Here is an 18,911-nt window from a genome sequence, read left to right as displayed (position 1 = left end):
TGGACTGTCTGACCTTCCTGGAAGGACTTCTGTTGATTGTCACCTTCTGGCTAAGTCAATGACCAGAATATTGCAAGGGGACTTGAGCATGCTTCAAGCCAGGGGTCAGGTCTAACTCTGAAGAGTTGACCCAGTGGCCCGAGTCACCTGATACTTTGATCCACACTGTTCTGCAGGATTCAGATTCTTCAAGCATCATCACAAGCAGCAGTCAATGAGACCTCAAAACCTTCATCATAATTCCATTTTGCCATTATAGACTCAACTCAGAGTCTTACTATTTCATCTTGCTGATTCTCATCAATATAATAAACTCCATGGGCATATAATATTTATATACTTTTATGTAATCAGATGCATAAAAGCTGGTTAATGCTCTGCCAGCAAGTGATGGGATCCTTACATTTTTAATCCAGCTCTCTCTGGCGAGAGCTCTAACCCTCTGAGGCTTCTCCAGCATTCCTGCAGCAGTTCGGAGTATATTCATCACCTATGATTGTATGGGCCTGAGAACCTCTGCTTGTTGAGACTGAAAGACTAGTCTATGAATAAGTGAGTTAACCTGCTCTATAGAAGTTTGGAATACCAGATTTAAAAATTAAATCCATATGCCTACATATGGTGCTAATGATCCAACTTCAGGCAAGATGGGTTGGGCAAGCACAGCTGGTACTTGCTCTCAGAGGCTGTAAATTTGTTTTAAGTTCAGAATATTGTTTCCTGCTATTTTTAAGAGTCAAGAAGGGATTTAGCTGGATTACCCCCATTGAATTTAATGAGAGTTGTGTGCCCCTCCAGGGCTTGGGTAATATTTTGAAAACGTAAACGTCAGTAGTCCTATATGTTTGTTTCATTCATTAATTTGGTTTTTTTCTCTTCTTTTTTCTCTTCCTTTCTCCTTTCCTCTGTCCTTCTCTCTTTCTTTTTCCTTTCTATAAATGTTTATGGGTGGTTTGTGTGTTTGTCTTTCTAGCCAGGCTGGAAGTTTCCACATTGAACCTCTCACTCCATAACCCTCCCCAACAAAAGGCATTGATCTAAAAATATATCCTTTAAATAAACAAATTGCCACGAGTTACATGATCAACACAAGAAGATAAAAGGGCAGTAAAATACAAAAACTTAGAGCAGTTCACCTTGTTAATGTACAGGATGGGGAAGGACATTGGAAGGTAAAGGCAGACTGTCATTCTCTGAAGCGAGAAGTGCCTGAAACATTTTTTCAGGCAGAGCGGTTCCATGTCCTGATCATTTAAAAAATATCCAAGTTCCTACATTTTATGGTTATCATCAGAATATGAAGAGCCAAAAGAATGGATGATGTCATTTTCTGTTCTATAAACAATAAATGTAATGTATTAACAAAGTAAATATAGGCAGAATTGTGTGTGCTGGGGTGGCTTTCTTTATCCTGAATGTGCATGTTTTATAAAGTACATTTAAGGAGAAAAATCAAAACCACACGCACGTTAACATGTTCCAATATTAACATTTTCTAACATGAGATTATGCAACAATACATTTCAGGGCCGTGGGCGCTGGCATCCAAGGTTGCTCAATCATTCAGTCACCGTTCAGTTGACTGTACTTCATCTACATAATTCAATCTTGCTGCAGAAAAGAGTGGTAAATTTTGGAGAGGGTTTCCCATACCTTAAGAAGTCCTATTTCATGGCTATGATAGACTAGACATGAAATATATCTCTCCGATGACACTACAGCTGTGAAATACAGCCTGTTTGCAGTAAATGAAAGTAGTCACATTATACACATCACATAGCTTACGAGTTTACTTTCCCAAACTGGCTCTGTCTACCCTTTGGGAGGTCACATTATCATTGGTAGAATCCAAACTGCTCCATTTGGACAGTTTTTATGGTGGATTCCTTCCAAAATTTGACATTAGCTCTAGAAAAGGGTTCCTTATAAGCTAAAAATGCAAAGTAAATCATTCTTATCTATGCAATAAATCTTCCCATTAAAATTCCTCCTGCCATTGGGGGAGGGGCCATGAAGACCAGGCTCAGAGCAGAAGATGAGATACTTTGTTATTAAACACAAGCAAGTTAAAGAGAAGCTCAAAATGAGATAAGGTCTTGGCCTGACCCTGATACAGCATCTAATACCAGACTTCCCTTATTGTTCATAGGGATTCTTTTGAGGCTTATTTTTAAGTTCAACGGTCCAGATGCCCCAGGCGCCTTCCTGTTTGTTTCAATGCTGCCACCTCGTGGACTGCCTAAAATCAGTGACAAGCCTAAAGGCCCTTCGTCACTGCAGAAAACAGCTGCGTCTGCGGGGTTCATTCTTTATAGGAGGACGAAAGGAGGGAGCAGAAGCCTGAGAATTTCATCTTTAGAATTTTTTTTTATTGTTACCTTATGTTTACCAAAACAACAGTCATACTTGGGATAAGTAGCAATGATTTCATTTTTCCCATACTTAAAAGTTAAGCTCCTTTCAAAAAGAGGCTACGTAAAAAGTCAGGCTGTGGGTTTTAAAAACACCATAGTCCAACAGCACCTTGTAGGGCACACACAAGGCAAGTCATTCCCGTGAATTCATTCACACTGTCTTTTCAGATTCCTAAGGAAGCCTTTTGAACATTAAAAAAAAGAAAGAGAAGTAAAAACAGGTAGCTATTGAAATGGGCTTTGGATTTAGATGACCTTACATTGAGGTTTTAAGCCGGGTGAACAATTTATATGTAAATTTAGAAATTAAAAAAGCAGAAATTTATACTTAAATTAATCGACCTTATAGAAAAAGCATGGAAGAAAAAAATAATCTTAAAATGCTTAAGAGATTCTAACCCTGACATTAAAGACCTGAAGCATGAACTGGTGAGGTGGAAATAGAGAAAACCTCCCGGGTGAGGCATTTCGCCAAGTTACTTTCCACTTTTGAGGCTTCATGGGTCAATCTCTAATTAAGATTCTTTTCATTGGTGGGTATCAACTTATATGATTTATCCTCAAGAACAGAATGGCTTTCATATTAAATACTGTGGAAATGGGGAGAGTGCTGCAAATGTAATACACGTGCTTTAGAAAATAGCCTTCCTGGAAATTTTATGTAAACTCAATTTGACAGGCAGTCCATAATCCTTTTAAAGCTGGATTTTTAAAGAAATTACTAAATGTGGTTTTGCAAACATTTTGACATCTCCATGCATCTTTTGGTTTCTTGGTAATCCTGGCTTTCCCGGAATTTTCAAACAGACATAAAGTTGTATAAATCGTGCTTTCCATGAGTGAATGAAGGGCCTTTGTGACTCTAAATGATCAAATTTGCCTTTCTTTGCTTGTCTCTTATTTTTACTTCCCACCCACTGAAGAGTTTCCAACATATGGTTTTAACTGTGAATTTGGCTGGGGCTCTCACAAGACCTTCTGCCACTGGGAACATGACAATCACGTGCAGCTCAAGTGGAGTGTGTTGACCAGCAAGACGGGACCCATTCAGGATCACACAGGTATCACAGAGTTCACTTTGGCTGCATGGCTTTGCAGATTCTCTTTGATTCCCAGGCTGTGTTACTGGGAGGGTTTCTAATGTCTGTGAATTTAGGGGGGTAGGAATTACTACAGGCATTTACACGTGCTATTATTTTCTAGAATTAACAATGTCTCTTTCCCTAGTAGAGAGAAGCATAGGGCAAATCATAGTAATGCCCCTTGAAGTTGGCCACTGATTGGCCTCCTTGAAAACAGCAAATTGGGCAAGGATATATGAATTAGCATTCATCTTATACTTTTTTTTTTTTTTTTTTTTGAAATGGAGTCTCACACTGTTGCCCGGGCTGGAATGCAATGGCACTAGCTCCACTCACTGCAACCTCTGCCTCCCGGCTTCACGCGATTCTCCTGCCTCAGCCTCCCAAGTACCTGGGATTACAGGCATACACCACCACACCCGGCTAATTTTTTGTATCTTTAGTAGAGACGGGATTTCACCATGTTGGCCAGGATGGTCTCGAACTCCTGACCTTGTGATCCACCCGCCTCAGCTTCCCAAAGTGCTGGGATTATAGGTGTGAGGCACCGCGACTGGCCTCATCTTATACTTTTTCTGAACTTCTTATTTTGGGCAATTTCAAACATATTCGCAAATGGAAAAGAAATAGTAGAATGAATTCTCTATGTGCACAACCCTGCTTCAACAATTATCAGATCATAGGAAACTTAATTTATGTCTGTCATCCCTGACTCTGAATTATTTTCAAACAAGTCCAAGCATATATTATGTCCCCTCGTTTATTTTACAACTAAAGAAACAATTCACAATGCTTGCTCTCTCCAGACCCTTGAAGGGGAGGTGAGGCAGGATGGTGTGGGATTCTTATTCATGGGGAAAGATTTAAAGTGTAGTGTATTTCCTTTGAGCAGGTAGAAACCTCACCATGCCCTAGCTCACAACCCTCCCACCACCTCCTGCCTTACTTTCTTCCTAAGATTAATTGGTGGGGGAGGAATGGGTTTGGGGACAGAAAAAGCTGGCAGCTTCTCCAGTGAACTCTATTATCTGCCCCCTTCCTGCTACCCACTTAGTCATTTCATTGCCCAACTTGAGGTACAGTATAAAGGACCAACAGGCTGGACGTGGTGGCTCACACCTGTAATCCCAGCACTTTGGGAGGACAGAACAGGAGAATCAGTTGAGTTAGAGAGTTAGAGACCAGCCTGGGCAACATAGCAAGACACTGACACTACAAAATAAAAAATTTCTTAAAATCAGCCAGGCATAAGGGCGCACACTTGTAGTCCCAGCTACTCAGAGTCTGTTTTAGGATCCTTTGAGCCTAGGAGTTCGAGGCTGCAGTGACCTATGATCACAGCATTGCACTCCAGCCTGGGTGACAGAATTAGAACCTGTCTCTAAAGAGAAAAAAATAAAAATTAAAAATAAAGAAATAAATAACCAGCCACGTCTGGCCCAACACACACGCGCACACACACACATACACACACACGTATACACACAACAAATGCCCAATCCATGAACTTCTGCACCCACTCGGAAATACTTACAGAGCACTGCTTGCTCAAGTAGTGGCTTCCCAAAAGGTACCCCAGGGGGGCATTTGCTGATGCTAGGAAATTTCATTAAGTTCTCCCCATCTTGGCTCTTTGGGTGAGTGAGTCAGTGGACTGATGGCTGGGCCAAGGGTACTTCATGCGTTTCCAATTTTGTGGTTCACTTTTCTCCCAGTGAATATAACCATTAAATAGGTTGAATAGGCCTCCTTCCACCACGGCTACCTCCTTGCCTAATGAGAATGACAAGGAAATTGGATAAAATTGGACTCCTTCAAATCTGAGACACTTTCAATTGAATCTTAAGACAGGCAGTTTTAGAAAACTTAAAATACTTTGACTGTAAATGGCACTGTACATACAAATGGCATCAAATTAACTAAATGCAATTAGCCAAAATGAAGGCGGTAATGGTGGAAAAATTGATGCAAAGTGAAGCAAAATGGCTCAGTAGGATCTGACATTCAAAGGAGGTTAAAAGCTATGTTAGCCAGAGACAAAAGCTAAAAGGCTTGCAGAAGTAAAGTGCTAATTGAGAAAATGAAGACAGAGTTCCTGACCCAGAACTGTGATAAAACCCTTGAAAGGGAAAATATCAGTGCTTTATGTGTTAGAGTATCAGAGATGGAGAGCTTGTCTTAGATTAACAGCTGAGAAGTGCAATTCCTTCAGAAGGGTTTGACTCTTTTGTTCTCTCAGCCACCCAGATTTACTTGGCAGTTGTGCCAGGTCAGCTCCGACTAGAAAGAGCCCCTGCAGCTCTAGAAACACAATCATTTGTGTAAGAGAGATGGGTGAGCCCGACATCTGAAAGGCAGGAACTACTTGTTAACGGGAAAAAGATCTAGATGAAAAGAGCCCTCCACGAAGCTCCCGCTCATAGACTGACATTAGAGAGTAGATGGTGCTTTTTTTATAATATTATTTGGTGAAACTTTGCAAGCCAGACATCGGGTTGTTTAAAAAGAAAATGAACAGTAGCTAGGTAAAATAACCTGCTGCTTAATTTTGAATATATCGAAAGGCATCCCATTTGCTTGGTTTTCTGCATTTGACCTCTAAGAATGGAACCAGGTACCTCCTTTCAGAGGATTCCTGAAGTCTGGCATCTCTCCCTGGTTCACTGAGCAAGTGGTATTTGAGAAGCTCTGTTCCAGGGCAGATGCTGACTTGGGCACTGGAAATACGCGTGTAAAGGAAGAGGTCCCTGCGCTTGAGGAACTCACAGTCTGATCATGGTTGGGAAGCAACCGCAGTGCAGTTCAGTGAGGGCTTCCAATGGCAGAGGCCAGTGACAATAGACCATGTAAAAGATGATGGAAGAGGGGTCAGGGAAAGCAGCCCTTTCTCAGACACTGGCTGAGCTAGGCTTATTTTACTGGCTCGTGTTTGGTGTGCTTTGCACAGGTTTTTGTATGGGAAGCAGTTAGATAGAAGCAGAGTATACATGACTTTGGGAGCTACCTCCTTGCCTAATGAGATTGACAAGGAAATTGATGAAATTGGATTCCTTCCATTTTCACTGAGTAGAGCAGAAGTTTGTGGATCGGGTGTTTATTGTGAGTGTGTGTGTGTGTGTGTGTGTTTGGCAGGACGCTGCTGGTTCTTTATACTATACCTTAAGTTGGTGATGCAGTGACCAGGAGGAAAACAGGATGGGGGTGGATAAAAGGTCCATTGGAGGGGCTGCCAGTGCTCCCTCTTTGTGAAGAAGTGTGGATAGGCTGCAGGCAGTGAGCAGCCTCTGAAGAATTCTAAGCAGAGGAGCAACACGAGCACTTTTAATTTATATATAATATATATATATATATATATTTATTTATTTATTTAAGACAGGGTCTCTGTTGCCTAGGTTGGAGTGCAGTGGTGTGATCTTGGCTCACTGCATCCTCCACCTCCCAGGTTCAAGCGATTCTCCTGTCTCAGCCTCCTAAGTAGCTGTAGTCTCAGCTACTTAGGACTACAGCTACGTAGGAGCTACTACAGATGCCCACCACCACACCCAGCTAATTTTTGTATTTTTGGTAGAGACATGGTTTTGTCATGTTGGCCAGGGTGGTCTCGAACTCCTGACCTCAGGTGATCCAGCCACCTCGGCTTCCCAGAGTGCTGGGATTACAGGCATGAACCACCGCACGCGGCCACACGAGCATATTTAAAGACCACAGTGTGAGAAGGCAGGGACCATAAGAACTTCCTCAGGCAGGGGATTCTTGAAATCTGGCATCTCTCCTAGTGCACTGAACAGGCATCATTTGAGAAGCCCTGTTACATGGCAGATGCTGTGTTGGGCACTGGAAATACAGGTATAAATGAGGGGGTCTCTGTGCTTGAGGAACTCACTGTCTGGTTGTGGGTGGGAAGTGATTATGGTGCAGTTGAGTGAGGATGTCCAATGGGAGAGCATCCCTCTACCTACGTCCACTTCTCTCCTTCTTTCTAACACTCATTCTCTGACTAGCCTCAATAAACTTTGAGCAATGAGCTCAATAAGTGGGATTAAGACATGACAGCAGCATTGCCAATTTCAGTCTTTTTTCCATAAGATTGAGGGGACAGAGGCACTATGGGTGTATTTTTTTCCCATCGTGGTGGACTCGTCACAGTGAAATGGCACCATCCCACAGATAAGTAATCAAATCTTGATAAATTAGTGGGCAAAACAAATCCTAAGTGTGAACGGATCAGCTCAGTCACAGAGGATACCTGCAAGGTCAGAGAGCGAGAGGGACATTCATCCTGCAGTATCAAACCTACTGCTAGAGTTGCCACTTGTGAACACCCTTCCTTTATGATTCCACCCATTGGTTTGAAGAAGGGTGGGCTCTCACATAAGCAGCCAGGTAAGGAAAGGAAGCTGCCCGTGAACACATCCACATCCACCTGAACACTGTTGACACAGGCGAGCAGAGAGGAGTATGTGCCCACGTGTGCACAGTGAGAAAGCACCTTGCAAACACACAAGCCTCTTGGGCAACAAACACGACCTCCTGCTGCCCGCGGAGGCCCGAGCCGCAGATTCGCACTTAATCAGGTGAGGCGTTAGAGAAGATGATTTCTATTTGCAGAGCCAACAGTGAAACATGAGCTGTGTGTTTAGACCAGGTGGTGGCAGGAGGAAATGTTCCCAGTGGGGGTCATTAAAAGCGAAGCCAAGAGAAAGTCCTCGCAGTTCAGCAAGTGTCTACGTTGCCAAAATGGCACGTTCTAATGAACCTCAACAAGACAACCTTGCCTCTCCTTGAGCCAGAAGCCCACATCAAATAGAAGCAGGGCTCACAGTAGAGATTCAAGCTCTCAGGTGTGTTTAAGGAATTCAAAAACCATGAAAACAAATTATGGGAAAAATAATCTGAACTTGAAAAGTTTAAAAAAAAAGATTACTACATTATTAGGAAAAACTATAGGTTTATGATTATCAAGCAGTCACAGTGACAGAAATTTCATTAATCAGAAGTCCTGCTGCTCAAATGATAAATAAAAATACATCTCAAAAATTTCATTTAATGCATGTGTTCACATGGATGCTGCAGTGCGATCTTAAAGTTGCATAAAAACAGGGTTTCTTAGGCCTAGCGTGGTGGATCGTGCCTGTAATCCCAGCATTTTGGGAGGCCAAGATGAGAGGATTGCTTGAGGCCAGGAGTTTGATACTAGCCTGGGCAACATAGCAAGATTCTATCACTACTTAAAAAAAAAATTAATCTTTTTAAGAACTAGCTGAGCATGGTGGCATGGGCCCGTGGTCATAGCTACTCAGAATGCTGAGGCTGGATGATCACTTGAACCAAGGAGTTTGAGGCTGCAATGAGCTATGATCACACCACTGCATCCCAACCTGAGCAACTGGAGTGTCTAACATAAATAAATAAATAAGGTTTCTCTAAGAAGAGCCAGGAGTTTTCAGTCCAGTCTATGCACAGACTTTGCTTTCAGTTTGCTTGTGGTGGTGCAAATGCCAGCTTGAGCCATAGCCTGTGTCCATATGAAAATGCATTCCATTATAAGTAGTATCCTAATTAGTGCCACTCAGCCTTCCCCTAATCAAATGTCCATTTTGCAAGAGCTGAGAGCAGGGCCTTAGGTGCCCACGAGGTCCCCAAGTATGGACACTTCTCCCTTTCCACTACGTATTTGGGTTCTTGGTGCTCAGCGCAGGAAGCTTTTGATTAGTGAGACTTGAAAGAAGAGAGATAAAAGTGTGGTAATCCTGGCCACTCTCTCTAACACAGTTCTTTGTCACAGCAGGAGATGGCAACTTCATCTATTCCCAAGCTGACGAAAATCAGAAGGGCAAAGTGGCTCGCCTGGTGAGCCCTGTGGTTTATTCCCAGAACTCCGCCCACTGCATGACCTTCTGGTATCACATGTCTGGGTCCCACGTCGGCACACTCAGGGTCAAACTGCGCTACCAGAAGCCAGAGGAGTACGATCAGCTGGTCTGGATGGCCATTGGACACCAAGGTGACCACTGGAAGGAAGGGCGTGTCTTGCTCCACAAGTCTCTGAAACTTTATCAGGTATGACCTCTTCCCAAGGCTGGGGAGGGCAGTGGCTGCAGAAATGCTGAGATGATATGTTGGAGGTTGTGCAAATGAGACGTGGGAATTATTCTGAAATTATTTCCAGTGTTTCCCAACCCTGAGATATTGCTGCAATGATAACCACCTTCATAGCAGATTTCACAGTCTCCTAGATTGCAGGAATAGAACCAATTTGCTGAGAAAGAACACAAAGGGCTTTCGTGTCATCTGTTTCTGGGCTTTCACAATGTATCATTCCTTTCGTTTGCTGCTTTCTCCCGTTTTAAAGTTTGTATTATAAAAAGAGAGTGTGAGGAGAAGGTGCATGCCATCACCAGGCAGCTAATGTGGATTGATGAGTGAAGTGTGTGCTTTACACTGAATCTGATGAATTTAATTTATATGCCATAGCTGGAGCTGAACAAGCATTTGTAAACACTGCCATGTGAGATGAGCATTTCAATACCGTGAAAATGATCTTATTTTGTTAGGTGGTTTTCGAGGGCGAAATCGGAAAAGGAAACCTTGGTGGGATTGCTGTGGATGACATTAGTATTAATAACCACATTTCACAAGAAGATTGTGCAAGTAAGTATGAGCTGCTGTAGAAACCAATGGAGTACTTGCCCAGGGCAAGACTCTTGCCAACGTGATGGTCTTTGTTTTGCTCATTTCTGCCTAGAATTTCGGTGTGGCCTCTCGGCACATCATAGGAAATGTGTATTCTGGTGCAACAGGGCATAAAATCAGCCCAATTTACCTGTGTCTGCCCCGTCACCTACCCTAGGTCCTTCATAATGGATGCTTGATACCTACAAAACTCCTCAAATAATGCAGAACCCAAAGATGATAGCTAAGAAGACCCAGCTTACAAGCTATAGATGCCATACCAAAACATTTTGATGAACAGCGGAAAGTCAGACATCTGGATAATTCCAAATATCTGGGTGTATAAACAAAACAGCAGGCCTCTGAAAACTTTGATCAGAATAAGTTTAATTAAGAATACATTGTTAATGAGCCATAGAAGCCATAATTCTTTGCTTTATCACAAGTAGATGTTTCTGACTTTTGAAATATCTGAAATGACTTAAAGGACTTCAATGAGATTCAGAGACTTGGCCTAGTATTTCAGAGTTAGTCTTTATGAGTCTTGTACTAGGTGGATGTAAGACATAGAAAACCAATTCATATTCCCTAGTTCTTGATATATAATTACAAATAGCATTACTAATGGCAGTGTAATAGCACAGTAATTAGTCTTCAGCTCCATTTGCTACATTGAAACTTTTGTTATACATCATTATATAATAGGATGTTAATTATAACAAAATGGGATAAGCCTATTGGGCAAATTTAAGACAAAGGAGGTCTGTTGGCTGTAATGGGGGTTTTGGTCGTTTCAGCAACTTACAAAGCTTTTATTATATAATATATTGAATATATGTAATCCCTAAAGTGGCAATAATTTGGTAGGATCCATTGAAGAAATTGGGCAAAAAGAAAGGAGCAATGAATAAAGGCTTGCTTCTTCATACTATTAAAGGGAATCTGCTTAGTGCCACACTACTTAGCAAATCTTCACAAGAATGATAAGGCTTAATAGTTTAGTTGCAACTCCCTTACAAATTACCCACATCCATATCTACACTGCTGTAAAAATATGTATTTCATGTAGTAACACAGTGTCTGTGATTTCTTCACTTCTCCGTTCCAAAGTGAGAGTGATGATGGTGATGTTTTGGGATGTGAGAACAAACTCCACAGACTAAAACAAAGAAATGAAATTAAATTCAGTTCAACAAGTTCTAACGAAATTCAATTTAGTTCAACAAGTTCTAACTGACCACATACCTTATGCAAAGCAGCATGCGGATGCTCCAGTGAAAGTACATGGCTGAGCCGGGTGCAGTGGCTCACGTCTGTCATCCCAGCACTTTGGGAGGCCGAGGCAGGAGGATCATTTGAGATCAGGAGTTTAGGACCAGCCTGGCCAATATGGCAAAACCCCATCTCTACTAAAAAATACAAAAATTAGCTGGGCGTGGTGGCACGCAGCTGTAGTAATCCCAGCTACTTGGGAGGCTGAGGCAGGAGAATTGCTTGAACCCAGGAGGCGGAAGTTGCAGTGAGCCAAGGTCGTACCATTGCACTCCAGCCTAGGTGACAGAGCAAGACCCCGTTTCAAAAAAAAAAAGAAAAAGGAAAGGAAGGGAGGGAGGGAGGGAGGGAGGGAGAAAAGAAAAGACATAGCTGAGACAATTCTATGGGACTTTTTCTTTTCTTATGATTTGTCCATTTAGCTGTAGTTGCTGCCAGACATTGTAGTGAGAAAGTCACAACTACAGCTCCATTAAACCACTTTGTTTATTAGTTTATGTTGCTACCAATAAAAATATGTGTAAGACAATTGTACAATGATTCATCAAATATGCATCCTTGAACATATGGGTGTGGATGCTATGAGATTATCAACTATTTATTAATCTTTCATTCATTCATACATAGAACAAATATCTATTAAAGCACCTATGATGTGCTAGACACTGTTGTAAATGCTGGAATACAGCAGTGGACAAAGCACTCGAAAATTCCTGCTCTGTACTTAGCACCATAGGGATACTGGAACTCTACTTCTTCGATAGCTATTTTATGTATTTGTGTGTTTTTGTAATATACAGGACAGAGTCTCTTGCCTCAAAGAGTTGGCATACTATTCAAGAAGCCAAACTAACTAACCCACACCAAATTTAGGATGCAGTTATCTGCAGACTATTTGATGGTCACCATATGTACAAATCTACTTCAGTAGAACCTATATTCACCAGATTTTTTTCCACATTTCAGATGCCAAAACCATGTCTCTTCCCCCTTTTCTTCTTTTTTTTTTTTAATTTGTTGTTGTTGTTGTTGTTGCTTTTTTGAGACAGGGTCTCCCGTCTGTCACCCAGGGTGGAGTGCAGTGGCACCATCATGGCTCACTGTAAACTCCGTCTCCTGGGCACAAACTCTCCTTCCACCTCAGCCTCCTAAGCAGCTGGAAAGCTAATTTTTTTATTTTTTAGAGATGGGGTCTTACTATGTTGCCCAGGCTGGTCCTAAACTCCTAGCCTAATGTGGTTCTCCTGCCTTGGCCTCTCAAAGTGCTGGAATTATAGGCACAAGCCAGCACACTCAGCCCACCCTCGTCTCCTAAAACAACAGACTCTGCTAGCAGCAGTGCTACCTGGATTTAGATATGGCACCTTAAAGGCAGTGTTGTGACGTCACATCACCAATTTCCTGGTCATTTAACATTGCCTCTTTATTGATCTATTTGGTGATTTCTGATTGAACTAAAAAATCCAAAAGGAGCCCAGTAGAGACGTGTGTGTGTGTGTGTGTGTGTGTGTGTGCGCGCGCACATGTACCTAAAGGTTTGTGTAGTTTGGTGCATTATATTTTGTTGGTAGTTCAAATATCTCTTTCAATTTTGTTTGACTTTTCAGAACCAGCAGACCTGGATAAAAAGAACCCAGAAATAAAAATTGATGAAACAGGTAAATTTGTCTTGCTGACCAATTTAAAAAATTTTTTTACTATGGCTTTCATTGTGTTTATGAAGAAACTTTGTGGAACTCTAATACACTGGTATGTCAAAAAGTTCAAATAAAAAACGTCTATGCCCATGGCCCTGGGTTGGTGCTGTGGATCGGATTGTGTTCACAGAGTACCCACTTCCAAGCTGCCCGTAAGACTTGGGGAGCCTCAGTGATGGGTCCTGCTTGTACACCTGGTTGAGCCTGGGAAGTGTGCTCACCCTGGCCCTTCCCTGCCCAGTCTAGAGGTGCAACATAAAGGATAATCAGCTCAAACACACTCAGTTTATCACTACAAAGACAGAAAATTAGTGAAGACTATTTCCATACACAGTTATTTGAAACCAACCCAAATTCTTGTGTTTGTTGATATCCAGCTAGGATAGATAATCCATTGTGTTTGATTCATCTTTTCCCATCTTCCTCTACTGGAACCTTGGTTTTGTGATGACGATGATGATGATAAGAAGGATTTATTGAAGAGTTAGTATGTTCTGAGCACTTTACATACCTGATCTTCTTCTTTTCTTTTCTTTTTTTTTTTGAGACAGAGTCTGTCTCTGTCACCCAGGCTTGGAGTGCAGTGGCGTGATCTCAGCTCACTGCAGCCACCACCTGCCAGGTTCAAGTGATTTTCCTGCCTCAACCTTCCAAGCAGACTACAGGCCCACACCACCACACCCAACTTATTTTTTTGTCTTTTGTAAGATGGAGTTTCACCATCTTACAAAACAGGAGTTTTACCTGTTGCCCAGGCTGGTCTTGAATGCCCTAGCTTAAGCGATTCCCTGCCCTCAGCCTCCCAAAGTGCTGGGATTACAGGCGTGAGCCACTGCACTCGTCCTACATACCTTATCTTATTTAATCCCCACAGCAGCTCTAGGGGTTGTACTTATCCCCATTTTACAGAGAGTGAGACTGAAACTTAAGTAGCATAGCTAATTAGGTGATAGCCTCACACTTTAGCCTGATGAACTATAAATGTGTGTTTTTGCTGAACGCTGCTTTGTGATCAAATGCAAGACCTTTGATCAGAGTTAGGCCTTGCCTGGTATTAGTCTATTCCCAGAAGTTTCCACACCTCCCAGCCAGCATTGTGGGCTGTTGGACACTTGCTGCAGCATCACTCACAGCTGCTGTGGGTGGTGCTGCACCCTGATCATCAATGCACGTCAGCATCTGTTGCCATTAGAAATGGGATCCTACTCTATGGCCAGTCGTGGACTTCATAGAGACAAATAAATATTGCACCATGCTGTTAGTAATATGAACACATTACCAAGTCCACACAGAGATGTAAACTTTATTATGTTTATTATGTAAACATAAGAGGTTTCAAAACAATATTTCATCAAGGGAGAAAATATTAATATGCCCCAAGGCTTGTTTTCTCTTGGTTAGGGACTTGCATCTCATATTTTTAGTTTTCTTTGATTGGAATCTTTGTTGATCAGAACACCATTAAGTAAACCCCAGGCATATTGTGCATTAACATTTTCATCCCGTTTCTAGTACCAGGTAATTAGGCTCAAAGCTCCCATGTTAACAATTTCTCCTGTTCCACTCTAAAGAAAACAAGTCCCCAGTGACTGAGCTGCAGAGCAGTGCAACTGTCTCCAGTTAAACTACCAGGGCTGCAAAGATGCTGATTATTAGTAAATGTCTTCTATTCGGCATGACAGACATGGTTTCTTGATTTGAGCCACACTCTGTTTACATGTCAGCAGCAAGCATTCTCTTGTTCTAAAAAATCACTCCTTCTTTACTGAAACTACTGTGGACTTTGGGCAAAATTTGTTTGACTTGAAGATTTTCCATATGGGAGAACAAACACATGCATAAACCATGCCAGATCCTGGAAACAGCACCACGTAGAAGGGCAGCCATGAAGGTTTTTCTCATGCCTGTTTTGGGATTAGGTACATGCACTGGGAATGGTAAAATCCCCTTGCTAGACTAATGTGTGACTAAGCATTTTGCAAAACTTAATGATCACCTATCTAGCCAAGGACTGTAAACACAGATTACAATCTAGGACAGATGGGGCTGCATGAAATCTGAATTAGATGAGCATGGAACCTCCCAGTTTATCCAGAATGGGTTGTTTCCACATGTTAAGCAGTCTGTCAGAAGCCCCAGCGCCCACTCCCCACTACCACCTCCCACACTTCTGTTCCCAACAATGAGTCAGATATGACAGGCAAAACTGGGGTGTGTGATTTGCTCCTGTTTCGTTCCTTTCTATTTTTCTGTCTGCTTTCATCTGGTCTGTTGGCGGTGCTCACGGAGACAATATTGTTTTTTTCCATAGGGAGCACGCCAGGATATGCAGGTGAAGGAGAAGGTGACAAGAACATCTCCAGGAAGCCAGGCAATGTGTTGAAGACCTTAGACCCCATCCTCATCACCATCATAGCCATGAGCGCCCTGGGGGTCCTCCTAGGGGCTGTCTGTGGGGTCGTGCTGTACTGTGCCTGTTGGCATAATGGGATGTCAGAAAGAAACTTGTCTGCCCTGGAGAACTATAACTTTGAACTTGTGGATGGTGTGAAGTTGAAAAAAGACAAACTGAATACACAGAGTACTTATTCAGAGGCATGAAGGCAGACAGAGATAAAAAGACAGTCAGAGGATGGAAGTGGAATGACGGGAGTGAGCTGGGGAGCTGTTGATCTTTCACTATACAGGCTGGGAAGTGTGTTGATGACCACTGAGCCAGGCTTTTCTCAGGAGCTTCAATGAGTATGGCCGACAGACGTGGACAAGGAGCTGTGTTCACCATCGGACTCATGTGCAGTCAGCTTTTTTCCTGTTGGTTTCATTTGAATAATCAGATGCTGGTGTTGAGACCAAGTATGATTGACATAAGCATTCATTTCGATCCCTCCTGCCCCTCTCTCTCTCTCTCCTCTCCCCTTTATGGATTCTTTTTGGAAACTGTGCGAAATCCAAGATGCTGGCACCAAGCATATTCCGTGTGGCCCTTTGGATGGACATGCTACCTGAAACCCAGTGCCCAGAATATACTAGAATCACCGCATTTCAGTGGACTCCTGAAGTTGTACTTGTGTATAATTGCCTGCGTCGTGCATAGGCAAAGAAGGATTAGGCTGTTTTCTTTTTAAAGTACTGTAGCCCCAGTACCAGTATAGTGTGTCAGCTCTGTTTACGAAGCAATACTGTCCGATTTTCTTGCTGTTTTTCCAGTGTTGTACTAAACCTCGTGCTTGTGAACTCCATACAGAAAACGGTGCCATCCCTGAATGCACCTGGCCACTGGGTATACTGCTGACAACCGCAACAACAAAAACACAAATCCTTGGCACTGGCTAGTCTATGTCCTCTCAAGTGCCTTTTTGTTTGTACCGGTTCATTGTGTTACATTAACGACCCACTCTGTTTCTTGCTGGTGAAAGCCCTACTCTTTAATCAAACCCTGGTGGCCCACTGACTAAGAAGAAAGTTTATTTTCATGTGAGACATCAGCCCCTCCGGGCAGGCAAGGGCTCTGAAGATTTGGCAATGTGGCTTAATTGTTCTGCTTTTTCTGTAGTTCAATTTCATGTTTCTTGACCCTTTTGTATAAAGCTGCAATATTCTCTCTTATTGTTCTTTCATATGGAATGTATTTTCAAATGTAAACTCTTTTCTCTTTCTCTCTCCTATCTCTCTGTCTTTTTTCTCTCTTAGAATTGGAGGATTTGCCATTGTCCAGAAAAGAAACTTGCAGCTTTAACCTGCTGGGAATGGCAAATGATTTTACTAGACTTTATGTTTAAAAATAAATAAATAAGGGAAATTCCTAACTTTGCCCTCCAAAGTCTAACTTTGGTTTTCTTGTTAACTGGTTAAAGTGACAGTATCTTTTTTCCTTATCTATTCTGTTCAAAATGACCTTCGATAGAAATGTTGGCATTTAGTAGAAATAGTGATAAGTTGAGGAAAGAGATAATACAAATTGGCTTTCAAGTGAGACCCAAAGGAAGAACTGGATAAAATCTTCCAAATCCAAAAGCATGAGATTTTTCTATCCAAATATGCAAAAATGACCCCAGAGAACCTTCTTGTTTTGCTACTGAGTCACACAAGGGAAGTGGAAGGAAGAACAGTTAATTTAAGACTGAAACTATAAATCCTGATGCCTGGGGGTCAAGTATTTTAAGATAAGAGGGGGAAAAACACATAAAGTCAAAACAAATGTTTTAAAAATTCATAACAGCAACCTTGAAAAAATAGACTTATATGAATGCTTCTAGAAACTTCCAGCGGCTCACAAAGAATAAGCCTGCCTTAGGGCTGGCAACATCTAAGCCTCTAACAGCACAGGGAAGCAAATATCTTACCAGGCAGCCTATGAATTAACCCAAAGAAGCTTTGGTTGTTTTTGGTGAATTTTTATCATGCCATGTTGGACATGAGATTTTTTAGATCTTCCTTCCCACATTGCTAGACGTCTCACTCAAAGACATTTGTTGGGAGTCACATTTGCATCATAGATGAGACAGTCCATTCATCTTAGTTAAATTGGATTGAGAATGCCTTTTGTTTCCAGGAAAGTATTGATCACCAGGAAAGAAGAATAGGTTTTTGTCCCCAGAGGCATTCATTTAGTTGATATAATCCCACCAGAAGGAAAGCACTAAGAAACACTTGTTTTTTGTTTTTAAAGGCAACAGACTTAAAGTTGTCCTCAGCCAAGGAAAAATGATACTGCAACTTTAAAATTTAAAGTATCTTGCACTGATAAATATATTTAAAAATTATATGTTTATAAAGTTATTAATTTGTAAAGGCAGTGTTACAAAGTGTTCAGTTTATATTGTTTTAGATTGTTTTGTAATTTTTAAAGGTGTAAAATAACATATTTTTTCTTTATGGAAATCTATAAAACTTTCTGTAGTAAAATGTTTTCATTTTACTGGTATATTATTGCTTCATGTTTTGTACCATCAAAAGATTTTGTGCAGATTTTTTTTACAGAAATTATTATTTTCTATGACAATATGACACTTGTAAATTGTTGTTTCAAAATGAACAGCGAAGCCTTAACTTTAAATGACATTTGTATTCTCAGACACTGAGTAGCATAAAAACCACATAGAACTGAACTGTAACTTAAATTCCAAACTATGACTACTACATTCCAAAGAAACAGTTGAATTAAACATTTTCATAAAATATCCCACACCTGATGGCTTTTATTACATTAGCACTGTTCTAGTTAAAGAAGTTGGTGACATGCCACCATCCAATAACTTTCAAGATTTTTAAAAGTTCTCTTTTTTAAAATATCCTGAGAAGGAGAGAAGATTAAGAAGACATTTTCCGAAAGCAGAATCTCAACTCAAATTGGACCCTGTCTTGATAAGGAATACAGAATTTGACCTTAGGAATGGAAATGATCCTAAATCATGTGTCAAATGTTCTATATTTCATTTGGTAAAGTTTCTTTTATCATATTCACGCATAACTTGGTAAGTTTTGTTCTTGCAGAAAATAGTAATGAACCGGGCAGTATTTATTCATGCACCCATGCTACATTTAGGTAATGGGAAAAGTTGGGTATGACATTACAACTGGCTGTTTGGTAATTCTTAGGAAAGTTTTATTCCATCTGGGACCAGAATAATAGGAAAAATAACAACAACAACAAAGACAACAGAAGTGTCAAGTCAAAAGGGCCCTTTTTACAACAAAACTGGCCTAGCTTAATTTCTGTTACTCACAGACCAATAAGTCTTTCTCTACTACCGTCCTCTGACTGTAGGAAAACT

The 18,911-nt window shown here is 41.3% G+C and overlaps 1 protein-coding gene across 4 annotated transcripts in view; it reads left to right on the top strand.

Annotated features, from left to right (window-relative positions):
• Positions 1-18,315, top strand: part of NRP1 (neuropilin 1) — a 158,887-nt gene extending 140,572 nt beyond the window's left edge. For all 4 annotated transcript variants that reach the window (XM_054435470.2, XM_063669760.1, XM_063669759.1 and 1 more), the window contains 5 exons: positions 3,338-3,475; positions 9,285-9,556; positions 10,051-10,147; positions 13,048-13,098; positions 15,449-18,315. In XM_054435470.2, coding sequence (XP_054291445.1) covers positions 3,338-3,475; positions 9,285-9,556; positions 10,051-10,147; positions 13,048-13,098; positions 15,449-15,738 — 848 coding nt within the window. In that variant the 3' untranslated portion in view covers positions 15,739-18,315. The remainder of the gene's footprint in view (positions 1-3,337; positions 3,476-9,284; positions 9,557-10,050; positions 10,148-13,047; positions 13,099-15,448) is intronic.
• Positions 18,316-18,911: the final 596 nt, after the last annotated feature.

The sequence above is a fragment of the Pongo pygmaeus genome, chromosome 8, assembly GCF_028885625.2.
Source record: "Pongo pygmaeus isolate AG05252 chromosome 8, NHGRI_mPonPyg2-v2.0_pri, whole genome shotgun sequence".
In the NCBI taxonomy this organism is placed as follows: Eukaryota; Metazoa; Chordata; class Mammalia; order Primates; family Hominidae; genus Pongo; species Pongo pygmaeus.
Note: the sequence above shows the minus strand (reverse complement) of the source record. Positions and strands in the feature narration are given on the sequence as shown.